At 39.7% G+C, this 17,988-nt stretch overlaps 1 protein-coding gene and 1 non-coding gene across 2 annotated transcripts in view; one reads left to right on the top strand and one right to left on the bottom strand.

Moving 5' to 3' along the window:
- Positions 1 to 390: 390 nt before the first annotated feature.
- On the bottom strand, positions 391 to 497 carry LOC116809832 (U6 spliceosomal RNA). The gene has a single exon (XR_004370013.1). It is a non-coding gene; the product is annotated as a U6 spliceosomal RNA (small nuclear RNA).
- Positions 498 to 9,872: 9,375 nt separating this feature from the next.
- The window catches only part of UPP2 (uridine phosphorylase 2), a 143,185-nt gene continuing 135,069 nt past the window's right edge, over positions 9,873 to 17,988 (top strand). The window contains exon 1 of the mRNA XM_032755658.2: positions 9,873 to 9,933. Within this exon, the coding sequence (XP_032611549.1) occupies positions 9,873 to 9,933 (61 nt within the window). The remainder of the gene's footprint in view (positions 9,934 to 17,988) is intronic.

Raw genomic sequence — 17,988 nt, 5'->3', positions numbered from 1 at the left:
TCTGTCCACCCACATTGATGAGGGTGGATCTTCTTTGCTCAGTCTGTTGATTCAAATACTAACCTTGTCAAGAAACACCTTCACAGACACACCCATAAATAATTCTTTACCAGCTATCTGGGCATTCCTTAGGCCAGTCAAGTTGACATATAACATTAATCATCAAGGGTTGCTGTTAGAATTACAACAACATCATAATTTATAACAATCTATGTCAAGTTAATGCCAACTTAATTACAATAATATACACAACTTTGTTCCCATATAGCCCATCCCCTTTCACCTCATTTTTTGTTGTTATTGTCATGCAAATTATAATGCATAATTCCAAATTTAGATATCCTACTCTTTACTGATCATCTCCAGTACATTGTGTGCCCTTGGATACAGAAAAAATACGAAATGCTTTGCAAATCTTAAGTCATCCTTGCACAAGGGCCATACTAGTCTTCTCTGAACTGTTCTAAGTTTAGTATATGTGTTGCTGAATTGAGCACAATGTAATCCGATTTTACCATTAAAAACTTCACTCTGACAGTGTGAAAAATGGATTAAAGAGGAGGCCAGTGTGGAGGTAAGAAGACTGATACAAGATGCTGGAGTAAACAGACAAAAGATGATAGTAGTCTAAACTGGAGTTCAATACTGAAGTGTTAGAGAACAGAGGCTGACAACAAATTTGAAAAATGTTAAAGATATAATATTAACTAGCTATGGTGACTGAATGTAGGGTTGAAGAAAATAGAAGAAGGAAAATGTTTAGCTTTCTGCATCATGTAACTGAAGGGATATGGTGCTATTCGTAGAAACAGATAACGTCGAAATAGGAGCTTTGGGAGAAAATGCAACAAGCTCAGTTTTAGACCTTTTGAATTTGTGATACTTGTTGGTTATTCAAATGGAGACTAGAGATGATCAATAAAGAGTGCAATATCTAGATTTGAAACTAAAATGAGCAATATGAACTGTGAGTATAGTACAGATCTGAGTGATTAGTATGTAGATAGTAATGGAAGCCTAGTAAGTTTATTAGAATGCCCAGTAAGAGTGAATATAGTGATAATAGAAGAAGGATGGAATTCCAAGGAACAGTAATATTTGAGTTTGAGGAAAAGATTCTTTCCAAAAAAAGAGAAGGAGAAGCCCTAGAAGTACCTGGACAAGCAGGAGAGTGTGTTGTCATGAAAGTGGAAGGAAGAAAGTATTTCTGGAATCAAAGTGCCACAGAAAATGACTACAATGTTTTCATTAGATTTAACAATAAAGAAATTCATTAATAACTGTGGTACATTAAAGATAGCTGTAAATCATTTGCTGTTCTCCCTATCAAGAAGTGAAGTCTATTTGCTTTCTGTTGAATCTGGACTGGATTGGACTTGTATTGATCAACGTGGCAGAAATGAGGTTCTTTAATTTCTGAGGCTGAGCAGCTTCTATTTTCACAAGGTTGAAATTGTTCCTCTTGAAACTCAGCCATCATGTTGAGAGAAGCCCACATGTAGAGAGGCCAGGAGGAGAAGGACTAACTTCTAGCTGAGTTCCCAACCAAAAGCAAACACCATCTGCCAGCTATGTCAATGAGCCATAGTGGATGTTCCAGCTCAGTCAAGCCTCCAGGTGACTGCAGTTCTGTGCAGAAGAGAGGAATTGTATAACTGAGCTTTGTCAACCCACAGAATCGTGACAGATAATCAATGGTGTCTGTTGTTTTAAATGACTAAGTTTTGAGGTAGTGTGTTACTCAGCAATTGACAACCTATTTTCTTACTATTTTGTAATGTCCGTAAGAGCAGCTGTCCTGTTGGGGAACTGCAGGTGTAAATTGCAATGGGTTGAAGAGTGACTTGAAGGATAGAAACCGGAGACATCTATTTTAAGAAGTGGACTGTGAAAGAGAGGAGCTATTTCGAGTGGTATTGGAAGAAGTTCTGTATTTGACAAAGGATGTTTTGTTTGTTTTTAATAGGAAAAACTTAAACGGTATTTAAGAAGGGTTTAGTTAGGTGGTGCCTCATGCTTATAATCCCAGCACTTTGAGAGGCTGAGGCGGGAGGACAGCTTGAGGCCAGGAGTTCAAGATCAGCCTGGGAAACACAGTGAGAACTCATCTGTACAAAAAAAAAGTCAAAAACTTAGCCAGGCATGGTGGTACATGCCTGTAGTCCCAGCTATTTAAGAGATTAAGGTGGGAGGATCACGTGAGCCCGAGAGGAGGTCGAGGCTGCAGTGAGCCGTGACTGCACCATTGCACTCCAGCCTGTGTGACAAAGTGAGACTCTGTCTCAAGAAAAGAAAAAAAAAGTGTTAGTTTAAGGAAAAAACATTGAAGACACAGGAGAGATGGGTTAACTGATGGAGCAAGGTTCCTGAGGAGACAGGGAAAATGCTGTCTTATTCAGATGCCCCTAGAAACGATCTGATTGGTTTCATTAGATATTATCCACTATGGATTCCTGGAGGAGTGAACTCTCGTATCCTACCTCCTCAGCAGTCATCCTATGGATGGCTGCCTGTGGCTCAGGCACTAATACATTTTCTAGTCATCTATGGCTAGAGTGTTTAGGCAGTATTGTTTAGGGTATTTCGGGCTACGAGTAATAGAAGACATATCTCAAAGTGGCTAAAACATACATCTGAAGTTTGAAGGTTGATTAAATCAGCAACTCAAAAGGTATCATCAAGGTTCCAGGTTCTTTCTATCATTCTGCTCTGTTGTCTTTGGACTTTTATCTTGTTCTATCAGGTGTGCTTCCATAATTGTCTCAAGATGACTGCTGCGGTTCTAGGGGTCATATTCAGAAGATAATGTCAACGGACAGAAATAAGTTTCTCCATGCAAGTCCCTTTCCAGAAGTATTCTAGCAAACTACTCAAAAGTTTAGAATCTCATTATATGCCCAGTCAATATTGAGGATGATTTTAGGTAGATTATTTAAACTTTCTGAACTTCCATTTGCTCATCTGTAAGACAGGTAGCAAAATATCTATCTCAAGGTTATCATAAGGAATAAAAGAGTTTTATATTAAGTGCATCACCTAGTGTTTGGCCCATATGTACTCCATCTTCCATCCTGTATCTACAGTTCATTATCTATGAAACATACTTGAGGTTCTCTCCTCCCATTTAAAAGACTACATATGGCTTAAAATAAAATTGGTTCATGAGAACACATGGACACAGGGAGGGGAACATCACATACCAGGGCCTGTCGGGGGTGGGGGGCTGGGGAGGGGTAGCATTAGAAGAAATACCTAATGTAGATGATGGGTTGATGGGTGCAGCAAACCACCATGGCACATATATACCTATGTAACAAACCTGCACGTTCTGCACATGTATCCCAGACTTAAAGTATAATAAAAAACTAAATAAAATTGATTCATCTTCTGGTGCTAGAGTTTACTTTCCTGGAAATACTCAGAAGAGAGGAAAAAAAATAACTAGATGTCTATTAGAAAAGAAAAAGGATGGATGGACAAAGGAGAATGTCTGCTCCATGGGACCACCAGTGTGCAAGAAACTGTTCTGGTTTTCTCATTCTTGGGGTGTGAAAACTCCTGGGTTCCAGGCAGGAACTGAAGTGTCAGAGTTTCCTCTCTGGGAAAAAGGGAGAGAGCCAGTGCACAGGTGGGGATCCAGGGCACAGATGGAGTATAGGTGCTGCTGTATGTGTTGGGTAACAGAGGTGAACATTCAGAATGATTTATTCTTATTCCAAGTATATACTGTATAGGAGGGCCATGGGCTTCACCACAGACCTAAGATGGAGCCAGAATAATAAATCATAAAATTCCATGGGCTCCAAAGATAATATAACCTGAATACTGAATAGTATTTGCGTTATCATATAACTAAGGCAAAAAAAAAAAAAATACCGTACATTCTCACATGCCTTGTGCTTTCTCTAGAAACAATTAAATTTCCCATCTAGAATCTCCCTTTGCTTATCTCAATAGACACAGTGCCATCTACTGAAAATAAAGCACCAATAGCCATGTACCCTGAGGGATTCCCAGGAGAGCCCCCCTCTCTGTGGGCTCCCTGTCTCACCCACCTCCCAGATGGACTGGAGGGAGTAGGCGGAATCCACAGGCTGTTCTCCTGTCACAAACTGTAATGCATCTGTTCCCTGGTGCTTTCCGTGAGCAGCGAGAGTAAGACGTTCCTGAAGGGACCTAGGGAGCCTGGCAAGGCACTTACAGTGTAAGTGAAAGCTCTTTTAGGCTGCCCTCTTGCCTTCAACCAAGTATAAACTGAAGGTATTTTATATAGCGGAGGCATAGTTTTTAGATTCAATCATAACAAGGATGAATGACATGTCTTCCTTTGGGTAATTAGGAGATGTTTCTTTCCACACAATAGTGTAGCAATGTGTTTAAGTACGTTTATCCTTCTGTGAAATTTTTAATGGGTACAATGGATAAGAGATTAATAACAGAATCCTGGACCATTATCAAGACAGGTATGTCTTTGGGAAATGTGGATAACCTAGGTTGCTGTGAAATTCACTTAGGCGAAAGTCCACATTTTAGTTCATTATGTCCTCTCCAGGTGGCAATGTCCCTTGGTCTCATACATGGAGAAATGGAGAAACAAAAGAAGACTGTTTCTGATTTAGCCACTATAGTTAATGATAAAATAGAAAATGGAAGCTTTAAAATACACAGCCTTCTGCAGGACATACTCAACTCTTGCCCTCACCGCCTCTCACTTTACCATTCCTCCTCCCAAGGAATCTTGGCTCAGCATGTCAGGAAGCCCTTCAGGGACCATTTATAATTTAAAGCTCTGGTTTGAATTGATTCTGATTTGACTTTTGGTAGTCAGATCTGGCATCTCTTCCATTTGCCCCTCCAAATCTGGCCCCATTTTCTCTGTTGCATTTACTGCTCATTCTTTCTGCTGTCTTTTTATTAGATTTTCCAAAGCAAAACTCCCTGCAGTTAAGTCTGTGGTCTGGTAATTTATCACAAATATTCTTGAAATTGCCTCATTAAAAGGGGCATTCGAAGCTGAAACCTAAGCGTCTGTTACCATGGTAACCACCGACAACTATTTAGAACAGCCTGCTTAAACCAGAGGGGTAGAGGATTGCTGTTGGCAGAGATTGAAGGTAGGTAACTAAACTCTACTGGGCAGGGGAAAAGGCCTGTAGATTCTGATGTGGAATTCTCAACCTCAAGTCAGATATCCTTCTACATAAGACAAAATAAGTTGGTGCCGTGCTCCTGAGTTCTCTGCTGCGTGTAGTCTAGGAAATTTGAAAACTGAAAATTCTTTTCACCATCAGATTACCAAGGGAGTTTGAATTAAAAATGTATACCTCAAAATTACTTGATCATGCTTTGCATGTTCTTGAGCCAGCCATTTGCCTCTCAGTGCCTCAAGTTCTTGGTAAATTTTTTTTTAAAGTGGCCAACATGAACTCTCTATGTCTTAGTCTGTTTGTGCTGCCATAACAAAATGCCTTAGGCTGGGTAACTTATAAAGAAAAGAAATTTGTTTCTTACAATTATGGAAGCTGAGAAGCCCAAGATCAAGGTGCTAGCATTGATGTTTGGAGAGCTGCTCTCTGCCCCCAAGATGGTGCCTTGCTGTTGTGAAATCTGCAATATCACGGGGTGGGAGGTGGAAGAACAAGAGAGCCGACCTTCACTTACTCAAGGCCTTTTAAGAGGGTACCTAACATCATTCTTGAGGGCAGAGCCCTCACGATTTAATCACCTCCCAAAGGCCCCACCTCTTAACACCATCACCTTGAGAACTAAGTTTCAATATACGAATTTTGGGGGTATACACACACTCGGACCATAGCACTATGTCAGCAGATTATGTGAATATCAGTGAGGCAATAAAAGTGAAGCCTTTTTGTTAACAAGGTGCTACATCCAAGTCGACTAAAACTCACGTATTGAATCTATAACTGTTCTCCAGAATGTCTTATGGATTGCCATTAGGCAAGCTTCTTCTCTCAAAACAGAAACAAAAACAAAAACAATCACAATTCCTCCAATAGAGAGTAGTGTCAAAATAACCTTATTTATTGCCTTTCCAAGCCAGGATTCTCCATACTTTCCATTATCCACAGGCCTGTAAAAGAGCTAACAGTGCCTGTTAGGCATATCTTGAAGCGCTACAAAGGTAGTTATAAGAAAAATACATTTGGTAAATAATGAAGATTACAAAAAGTACAAATGACATTCCTTTGTCCTGTTTTCTTGGTTTTCTAGTGCAATTTTGGATAAAATATTAAACAGACAATTAATCAGGAGTGCTGAGCACTGTATGAAAATAGAGATGCCAAGTCAGGCAATATATATGGGTAATGTAGAAAGATCTATATTTTTAAAAGTAGTTAGATGCTTGGGAGTATTTTGTATGTACTGTTTTCTTGGTAGAAATATAGTGCATTAAATCAACAGGATTAGACAAATATGACAGATGGAAAAACACATCTTGGTGAGCAAAGTATGGAGGGATGAAGACATGATAGAGAATAAAAGACTGCAGAGTGTTGATGTTCTTGTGACAAGAAGAAGGGAGTACGCCCTGGAATGGAGTCGTGGTAGGAATGGTTATGGAAGACAATAACAACAATAACTAGTGTCATATGAAAAGGGATTGAGTCATGGATATAAGTGGATGCATTAAATCTGCAAGATCTAGAATTTCTTCAGCACTGCACTCCTTTTGTTGTTTTTCATACTATCACAACTGCATTAATCAACTATTAGTGAATTTTTGATGACTCATTCATGTACCTACGAGGGAACAGGGGTAAGCAGAGCTCATTCTTTGGGTAGTCGTAAGTAGGCAACCTGCGAGCTCAGATGTTCTAAATTTCCTTCATTTCACCAAGTAGGTAGGGAGGTCAGAGCTTCCCAGAGACAGGTGGGGTGTGGAGGAGTTCACGGAACATCGAAAATATTGAGATGTTCAAATCAGAATGGATTCAACATCAAAGAGAGATCTTGCACATATTTGAGAAAAGGTGAACAAAGCAATTCCACACAAAATTGCTTGTTTTGTGGCTGTTAATGAGAAAATTCCCAGAAACATACCTTTTACTGTTTATGTCTCAGACCTTGTAAATCATGAAATGCAATTTCAGATTGTAGTGTAAGACCTATAGAGAAACGTGGGTATTGCTGTTAGCTGTAAATACAGTTCTTTATTATGATTGCAGCTTGTTCTCCCTAAAATAAAATTCAGCATGTGCTGAATTTAAGTTTAGCTTGGCTAACTTTTCTGCCAGATAGAATATAAGTACACTGCATATAATACTGTGTTAGCTTTTTTTTTCAACATGAACTCAAATTTTGAATGTTCTTATCAGTTTATTATTCAACCTTCATGCAAAAACAAAATGGGAAAATTTAAGGGCATAATCGGTGACATCGGATAGAACTGTTTAGATCTTGATTATGCCACTTACTTGATTGCTAATCCTTACTTTCCTTACCTATAAAAATTGGATGATAGATATGCTTACCTCATATGGTAGCTCTGAGGTATAAAGGAGACAATGAATATAGACTTTGTTGGGATACTTATGTATCCTCAGTAAATAATACCCATTTTCCCCACCCAAGTTCTGAACCAATTTAGAAACAGACAAGAGTAACGCAGGCAGGAGACCATTATCAGTAATGAAGCTGACACTGGAGAGCTTAGGCTTCCTGATGCTGAATACCAGAAATAGACAGGCTCACCAACTGGTATCAGGTCGTCCTGGACAATGGGTTGTTCCACCGGGAAAAGGTCTTTGCCACTATGCGTACAGCATGCCTAAAATCATGCTCCCTGTGAGATTTGCTACCAAAAGAGAAAGAGGCTGGAATACAAATACCCAGATTCTCTCAACTTATCCTTGCCAGGGGAGGATAAACGAGGAGGTGGAAGTATCCAGGAATGTCACAGCTCATGCGGCTCCCTCTCATGGGAGGAAACAGCAGGAGTGGAGAATGAGTATTCCCTCCCACAGAATGATTAGCACAGTGCCTGGCACAAGGAAGCATTTATTATTTGTCATCTGTGTCTATTATAATTACCGATTCTTAAGGAAAAGTGAAAATAAATACAAATTATACTTTGAACATACGGGAGAGTGGTAGGTGGCAAGTTTTAGAGAGATTGATAAAACCTGAATAGTTAAGGTCCTTATATGTCATAATGTGCATTTTCATTTTGTTTCGTAGATAATGGATAACCAAAAATAATCTTAAATCAGGGAGAAACCCTCTATTAAGTCTGTTCTTACACTGTTATAAAGAACTACCTGAGACTGGCTGATTTATGAAGAAAAGAGATTTAATATACTCATAGTTCTGCAGGCTGTATAGGCAGCATGGCTGAGGGGCCTCAGGAAACTTAAAATTATGGCGGAAGACGAAGGAGAAGCAAGCATATATTCACCATGGCGGAGCAGGAGATGGAGAGAGAGCAAAGGGGGAAGTGCTACACACTTTCAAACAACCAGATCTTGTGAGAACTCCATCATGAGACAGTACTAGGGGGATGGTGCTAAACCATCAGAAACCACCCCTATGATCCAATCACCTCCCACCAGGCCCCACCTCCAACACACAGTCACAATTCAACATGAGATTTGGATGGGGACACAGAGCCAAACCATATCAAACTTTCAAGTTTGCATTTTAGAATATGAGCTCTTCGAGATTGCGCCACTGCACTCCGGCCTGGGCGACAGAGCGAGACTCCGTCTCAAAAAAAAAAAAAAAAAAGAATATGAGCGCTCTATTAGACTGTTTCATTTTGCTATAAAAGAATACCTGAGTCTGGGTAATTTGTAAAATTAAGAGGTTTATCTGGCTCATGGCTCTGCAGGCTGTATGACCATGACACCAGCATCTGCTTCTGGTGAGGGCTTCATGGAGCTTCCACTCATGGTGGAAGGCAGAGGACAGTAAGCATCACATGGTAAAGGGAAAGAACAGAGAGAGAGAATGAGAGAGAGAGGAAGAGGCATGGGGAGGGAGGTGTCAGACTCTTAACAGATCTAACAGGAACTAAGAGTGAGAACTCACTCAATTCCGCAAGAATGGCACCAAGCCATTTGTGAGGGATTCATCCTCATGATCCCAACACCTCTCTCTAGGCCCCACCTCCAACATTGGGGATCAAATTTCAGCATGAGATTTGGAGGGGACAGATATTCAAACTATATCAAACTCGAACTGCAGTATACAATATAGAGAAGATGAACAGTCTCCCTGAGCCAGGCACTATGTTATGCACCTAATAGAATGCTCTCTCTTTTAATCCTCACAGCAATCTTGAGAATAATGACACACTCACATAACTCCCATTTTAAGATTGCATAACTGAAACTTTGAAAGTTTAAATAATTTAGCCAAGATACTCAGCTTATAAATGAAAAAATCTAGAATTTGATCCCATATCTACCTGACTCTAAAACTCAGGACTGGCTTCATGGGCCCGTGACCAGTACAGTCACACAGAGACCTGAATTTAGAAGAGCTCTGAGCTTGGTTTCATGCTCTGCTGTCTCAGTATTAAAATTCTTAATCATTTTAGAACAAGGGGCCTGCATTTTCATTTTGCATTGGGTCCCTTAAATGATGTAGCCAGTCCTGCCAAGATATCTTTTCTTACTATTATTCCAGTCACCACTATCACCAAATCGGAAAGATTCTACACAAATAAAACTCCGCTTTTCATCAGAGTCATGGAAAAGTAATGAGTCTAGGTGGAAAATTAATATGCGGATGATCGTATATGGGTGTTTCTGCATTTACACGTGTAAATGTTCACCATTCAGAGCCCAGTCATTGTCACCACTCTTTTCTCAAACACTTTTTTTATTCCTAGGGACTTCACCAGTGCTGCCATGCTGGCCCCAGGCTGTGAGTTGGACCCAGACCAAGAAGTGGTGAGGACAAGGCCTGAAGGTTAGTGAGGGAAGAAGAGAAATACATTCATGTCTAAGCACATGTGTCTGGTCATATTCCAAGTCTCAGTACAAACTAATTTTGAATTATCTGGTTGATGTTTTCCACATTTCAGCTTCCATCAATTGGCACAAATAATTAAGGGGTGATGCAACACGTATTGGTACAATTTTGCAACTTTTTTAGAGCTAGGCCCACTGGAATTCAGGTAGCTACCACAGACGATGGAAGAGTGTATTTTAGAAAAACATGCTATGTGAACAGCCCTACAGTGGTGCCTTATTTTCAATCACCTTTTTAAATGATGAATTCATAATACTCTTTAAGGTAGTTGACCAATCTAACTATCCCTTTAATAAATAATTTTTTTAAAAAATTAGAAAAAAATTGAAAATACAAAAAGACCCTAGAAAAATTGTTCTAAGTCTTTCTGCATTTTTTTCACATGCACATACACACACATACACAGACTTACAAAATAGAAAATGGTGGGCATACTTTTTTGTAATCTGGATTTTTCCTACTTATCCTGAGCATTAATGGTTTTGAAAAAAGGCTATAATAGTTTTTTTGGTCATTTAAATGATTTCCTGTTTTTTTTTTTCTATGAAGTCTATTATTGTAAAAAAATCTGATTATTTTCTTAAGCTAAAGTGAAATATCCTATTCAAAGGACATATACACTCATAAGACCCTTGATATATATTGCTAAATTGTCTTCAAGATTGGTTTTACCAGTATATAGTCCCAGCTCAATGTGGGAATGCCTGTTTGCATAAACCTGTTTTTAAAAGTTCAGATCTAAATCTATTTGGTTTTCTTCTTCTAGCTGCTTATCAACCAAGGTGCATACTTTGGACTAAGGGGAACAGAAGATGCCTTGCCACTCTACCATACACACTGTGACCACATGATTGTAGAGGCAACATTGCCTCTCTCCACTGGAGAGAAGAGCTTTTCTTGGTTTACTATAGCTTTGGCTATATCTTAGCTTAACATACGTTTAGTGAGGAGACACGACTATTGCCTAAACATACTTTTTTTCTTTTTTAAGCTAGGCTATAATATTTATTGAGCTCTTTTTTTCTTGCTAAATGATATTATTAATTTATTCTCTCACATATTTCCCTAGAACTTGTTTACTCCCTATTGAATAGATGTATGGCTTTTTTCCAATCTGAAGTCAGTGTTAGTCATGTTGCAATGTTGTTGCCTAATTTGGGGTCTCTAAAATGACTTGTAAATAAGAATTAGATCCCAAAGAAAATTATTCCAGCTAATTATAAATCTTTGAAAGTTATTTTTATGCTTTAGTTGTATTCTGTGAGGATTTACTATGGCCTTCTAGAGCTTTCTAGAATTAGAGAAGAAACAGCCTGAAAACCAACCTTTTGAGTAAACTCAGACTCAGATATTACTCATAGAAGCCCACATACTTAGATCCTTTTCTAAATCCTAGGATTGCTTTAGGGGACACATATCGATGAAGCATATTGATTAAACTTCAATGAGAAGTTTAATAGGAAACTCTTTCTTATAAAGAAATCCTCTCTGGCCAGAAATTGAATAAGTAATTTTAGGGCAATATGACATGTTTTTGAGTGATAACTTGGATTCTGAAAAGACATTTATTCAGTAATGCTAATAAAGTAATCATAATTCTTTTCACTAATTGCTTTCATCTCAAGTAATATTGTTTAATCAACTGCAGGAGGACCAAGAGAATAACACCAACTTGACCTTTGACTTTTAACCTCAACAGTGTGTCTTCACATCACTGCAGTAGCAGATTGCTGCAGTTCTTCCCTATTGTTTTCTCAAACGTTTCTTTGGAAACTCTAAGGGTAATTCATTTGCCTATAACATCAGGGAACTGCTTGTCTGATTATTAGATCAAATAAGAGGATGAACTAGAGAGCTTATCAAAAAATCAGTAAAACATAGTTAGGACACTACATAACATTTTGTGTTTGGACCTCCTATTTTTTTTTATTTTTACTTTACTGCCAGTCACTCTACTGCTCATTTTGGGAACCTTTGCTCATCTCTTTTATTATAAGTTTACCATTTTATAATATACCATTGAACATCTGTAGAGGTCTTCACATTTTTAGGTAGCTAAAATTGGATGTTAATATTTTTTTGGAAACCTGTTGCCTGGTAGTAATAAGGAGAAAGTGGGACTAGAAACTGGAAACAGCTATTTTTAAATTGTTAGCAAATTCTTCTGTCTCTAGAGGTAAAATTTTGAATTTACTTTTGAGGACAGATTGCTCCTTTACTTCCATGCCTTGATTCCCAGACACATATATTTTAATTATGGGGAAGATGACACCATGGTCTGTAATTCAAAGCGTGTACCACATCCTGTAAGACAGAATATCATCCTTTTAAGCTGTTGTCTCCCAGTTGGCACCATAACAGATTCTTCAGTGAACTATTCCAGCTTTGAAATAGCCCAGCCATTTCTGAGAGACTGGGTGTGTGATGAGGCATTTAGACCATTGCTAGGAAAACCTTCATCTGGGGAAGATGCTTTGAAAGGGGATGTTCATTTTCCTTAAGATGCACTACAATCACCCACTCTTACCACTGAACGTTTGGACAGGTCCAAATCTCAGTATGTTGTAGGTGGATAAGTATGCACAATGACCTGGGAAAAATTAACTTGCATGCCCCAAACATTTCAAGACTTTGCTAATAAATATATAGCAACAGAAACCTGGGGAACATATGTGAGAGTACATTCTAAGGGTCTTTTTCATAAGAAAATACAACACTAGATTGGGTTAAATCATGGATATGAGTGTATTTAGTACAGATTCTGGATTTAATGTATTAGCTCATGCAACTGGAGGTGGTTTTAACATCTTTCTTGGTGGATTAACTAAAACTTGGACTCAATGGTAGTCTACATTTAATGGGGATGCCATGCCAGAGCTTCCTTGGCATGCTATGGAGAAGGGAATCCACAGGCTTAGGACATAAGGTTGAACTGGATTTATCATGTGCAACCTGGTGCCCATCCTCCCACCTAATGCTCGACCAGAAGGCCTCGAAGACTTTCCCTTCACTAAGATATTTAGGAATACTTTAGTGGAGGGCACGTCTGAATCCTTGAAATCCTCTGTGATTACTCTACTTTGAAGGTCAAAAATGACTGTGGGGGATGCTGCCCACTGAGATGGGCTCCCTGATTTGATTACGATGTGCCTTGATGCGTGTCTTCATCTTTCTTTTCATTAACATTTATTGAGGCCAGGCACGGTGGCTCATGCCTGTAATCCCAGCATTTTGAGAGGCCCAGGTGGGTGGATCGCTTGAGGTTAGGAGTTCGATATCGGCTTGGACAACATGGTGAAATCCCATCTCTACTAAAAATACAAAAATTAGCTGGGTGTGGTGGCGCATGTCTGTAATCCCAGCTACTCAGGGAAGCCTAGGCAGGAGAATCGCTTGAACCCAGGAGGTGGACGTTGCAGTGAGCCGAGATTGCACCACTGCACTGCCTGGTGCAAGACTCAAAAATAAAATAAAATAAAATAAAAATAAAGTTTATTGAGTTTCTTGGATCTATATGTTTATGTTCTTCAACAAATCTGGGGAAATTTCAGCCACATTTCTTCAAACTTTGTTCCTGTCCTCTCTTCTCTCTCATCTTGGAGACCACATTTACATTTAGAGTAGGCTGCATGAAGTTGTCCCACAGCTCACTGAAATTCTGTTGATCTTTTTCAGTCATTTTTTATCTGTGTTTCATTTTGAGTAGTTTCTATTGACATGTCCTCATTTATAGTGTCTAATCTACTTTCAATCCCATCTAGTTTATTTTTCATCTCACATACTGTATTTTTCAGCTCTAGAAGTTTGATTTGGGTCTTTTGTTGTTGTTGTTGTTGAGACGGAGTCTCACTCTGTTGCCCAGGCTGGAGTGCAATGGTGTCATCTTAGCTCACCACAACCTCCACATCCTGGGCTCAAGCGATTCTTCTGCCTCAGCCTCCCAAGTAGCTGGGATTACAGGCGCCTGCCACCACACCCAGCTAATTTTTGTATTTCAGTAGAGACAGGGTTTCACTATGTCAGCCAGGCTGGTCCTGAACTCCTGACCTCAAGTGATCCACCTGCCTTGGCTTCCCAAAGTGCTGGGATTACAAGTGTGAGACACCTCACCCAGCCTATTTGGGTCTCTTTTATGTCATCATCTATGTCTTTTCTTAACACACTTATGGTTTCCTCTACTTTCTTAAACATATAGACTATAGTTATAAACCTGTTTTAATAACCATGACTGCTATAGTCATTCACCACATAATAACGTTTCGGCCAATGATGAATTACATATATGACAGTAGTTCCATAAAATTTTAATAAAGCTGACAAATTTCTATTGCCTACTGACATCTTGATAATCCTGACTCTATGTAGGCCTGCATGTTTTTGTGTTAGATTTTAACAAAAAAGTCTAAAAAGTAAATGGAATAAAATTTAAGAAAAATTTTATATCTATTTTATTTTGGGATGCTATTCAAATCACACATACACCTACCCAAAAAGAATCAGTGAGTGTGAGAGAGAATAAGAGAAGTATACTAAAAACATCAAAAGAGATGGAGATTGAACTAGAGGGATTAGGATAAAAAGGGAAGGAGGGAAGGAGAGAGAGAGGGAGAAATGATGTCAAAAAAGTTATTAAAACTTTTAAAAATAAGTATTAATGTAAGAATGGTAGAAAAGATAATGTGTTTTTCTCTTCATTTTGGGCCTTTCAAATTTTTTTTTTTTTTTTTTTTTTGAGATGGAGTCTTGCTCTTGTACCCCAGGCTAGAATGCAATGGCGTGATCTCAGCTCACCGCAACCTCCATCTCCTGGGTTCAAGTGATTCTCCTGCCTCTGGATCTCTGTAAGCTCTGGAGATTGCTCTACCTGCTCCTTCTGAGTGGCTCTTTATCCAACTTTTGGTAGTTTTCTCACACGCATGGGCTGATCACTGCCCAGCTGAAGAGTCTCTGCAAGGCAGCCTTAATATACTTACAGGATTTTTCGGAAATATAAATGAGAGATCCAACTTATATTAAGTAAAAGCAAAGTATTCATTGTCTCATAATACTGGAAAACTGAAGGATAAAACTCACTGGAGAGACTGGCTGCAGTAGCAAATAAGGTCATTTCTTTTGTGCTCACTGTTGCTCTTCCTCCATCTATCCTTTGTCTCTCTCTCCTGTTCTCTTTGCTGATGCTAAATGATTTCTTACTGGAGATGGCTTCCTCCAAGCAGAGGGAAAGGTGGCCTGAAGCAATGGTTGCTGCTATCATCATCCTTCTAGTCTTTCTCTAGGTCCAAGTATCAAATCTCGGAGAAACTTGTTGGCCTGTTAGAGTCACATGTCCATTACTGAGCCAAGCATTGTGCATGGGAGGAGGTATGTTCTGACAGGCAAGGCCCGGGTTAGCACTGGTTAAAACCTGTGAAATGAGCTCCTTGCAGGAGAGAATAGTTTTATTACTAGAAGATGCTGAAGGAGGGAATTTGGGTCTACAAAACAGCAATGATCAATTCACCCAGTTTCCTCATCAGGAAAATAGATAAAAAATTCTAAAATGTGACAGGGTATTTATTAGGTACTTGGCTTATCATAAGTGCATGGTAAATGTGTTATTATTAATAATCTGAGCTTAGTACCTCCAGTTGTCTGTAACTGCATTCACTTCTCTGTATCGCTAATCCTCAGTAAAGAAGTTTCTCCTTTGTCTCTCTGTGCCAAGAGTTGCTTGAATTCCTACCGTGGGCCTCAGTTTCCAGGTAACTGGGTTCCTGATCATTTGCCATTGCCATTTCTCAAATGCACCTGTTTCTGCCTTGCCTAAGCAGAGATCTTTTGTAAGCATCAAACCAGCAGCCGGAAGCAAATGGTCCGCTCAAATTGGGTAATTTGAGTAGAGTTTATTAAGGAGATTATTTATAAAGGTATTAGCAGGTTATAGGGAAATCATAAGGGGTAGTGCAGTACCCTGGGCTAGTAGAAGGCCTGATGGGACAAAGGACAGAATGGTGACTGGTGCTGGAGAGAGAGAGTCACCTGACAGGAGCGGGGATATTCAGCCAGCCTGTAGTGGCCCATGTTGAGGGAGCCAGTGAATAAATAGCCTGGCCTTCTGCTCTCACTATTCTACCCTCTTTCTGATCTCCAATGCTCCCCATGGTGTGAATCCAATAGGAAGCTATAGTGCAAAAGAGCCTGTTTATACAACCCAATAGGTCAGCCTCCTACTTGGGGCACAGAGAAGAGTGATGAAGGGAATAGGGTGGACTGGAAGAACAACTGGGAAACATCAAGCAAGCCCTAGATCTTGGTCTTATTTTTTTCCCAAGATGAAATAACTTATTCCTGGTCATATTCACAAAACGTGTGTCTGCTCTGGATTTTCCTGGTCTTGAGATAGGGAGCTCTGAATTTCTATAACCTGAAGTGGGGGAAGATTGCTAGCCACAGTCTGGTATTTAAGAAAGCAAAATACTGCTTGCAAATACCTGGACATGTGCAACCTGATAACAAGAGGTTTTGTTCTTTAGTTGTATCCCATGAGTGGATCTTAGATCAAGCCATTCCTTGAAGGGGACAGCTTTCCTGGTTGCCTGGAGAGAATGAGCACCAAAAAAAAAAAAAAAATAAAATATAAATAAGAGAGAGCTGTTACCTTACATGGAAAGAAGGTACTCACATGGAAGGAGGCTACTGGGGCGGGGGCTTCACAGATTCACACTTCAGCATCTTTTACCAATATAAAATTCACCTTATTTTTCAAAGTGCTTACAGGGGAAGCCAAGGATGTAGGGCAGGGAATAAAAGTGGTAATAATAAAAGAGGGAGATGAGGTAAAAACAGGTTGTTGGGAAATATACAGACAGATAAAAGTGAAGACAAAGGGGAGGGTGAAGTAATAACAAATTCAAAGTGATGAGTACTAAAGATAAACGTGCAACTCGAAGCCAGAGGCAATCCTACCATTAGAGAGAAAAAGCAGGCCTTGGTCCAGCTTTTGCTGTGGAAGATGAACCAGGGGCCGAGCAGCCACCCATTATCACAGTTAGAGGACAATGCAGGCCTGGCCCAACTCTCTGCTCTTTATTTTGAATCCTACATTTTCCTTTCCGAAACACCTTGGAAGCCACTTAGCCAAGGTAAGAGGAAAAGAAAAAGGCAGCTATCTGGCAGGCCTGCCTGCACAGAGCAAGAGCTTTGCTGGGACATTTGAGACAGGTAGGTGATTCAGACTGTACTTGAAGGGAAGATCCCTGGAGTGGTTTGAGGATCTGGGATATGTTACCAAATATCTCGAAAGAAAAGTCACAACCCAAGTGCCCCCTGGCTTAAGTGCATGTTTATTTTCACAGCCTTTGTCTTTCAGAGATCAGCACTCTATTGCTGTGTTGTTATTGCAAGGATGGAAAAAAATAGAACCATTTTAATGTTGTGCTGTTTGCATTTCCCAACAGTTAAGAAGCAGCCCCATTATTAGCTGGCAACACCGTTGTGACATTAGTGGTGACTTTGCTGCTTGGGATTCAGCTCATGAAATATCTTCCTTCCTGGTACAATTTTTTTCTTTTTCCTTTTTCTTTTCTTTCATCTCTCATGTTTAATTATCATGCAAATGACTAGCTAAATGGCCATCTATGCTTTAGGTCTAACTGCTGGTCCAGGTTAAGAATGGGCTACCAAAGGTGCTAACATATTAAGTTCGATGCAGTCTCAAAATACTAGAACCCATGGAGCCACTTTCTCATGGCTATCCCTGATGGGCAAGGGAGCTGTCTTTGTCACAACTTAGGGGGCTCAGGGAGGTCCTGACACAGAGGAAGAAGGACTTTTGTGTTGGTGGAGGTGTCAGAGCATGATGGGGCACAAGGTCTTGGAGGTTGTAGGCGGTGAGAGGGTCCGATGCGGAGTGCTGGAGACTAGTGGGAGGAGAGACATTCCTGCCAGGAATAGGGACAGTGGAGGCAACAGGAGAGTGACTCAATGAATAAATAAATTGAAGACAATTGGAGC

The sequence above is a fragment of the Hylobates moloch genome, unplaced genomic scaffold, assembly GCF_009828535.3.
Source record: "Hylobates moloch isolate HMO894 unplaced genomic scaffold, HMol_V3 SCAFFOLD_1, whole genome shotgun sequence".
NCBI lineage: Eukaryota > Metazoa > Chordata > Mammalia > Primates > Hylobatidae > Hylobates > Hylobates moloch.
Note: the sequence above shows the minus strand (reverse complement) of the source record. Positions and strands in the feature narration are given on the sequence as shown.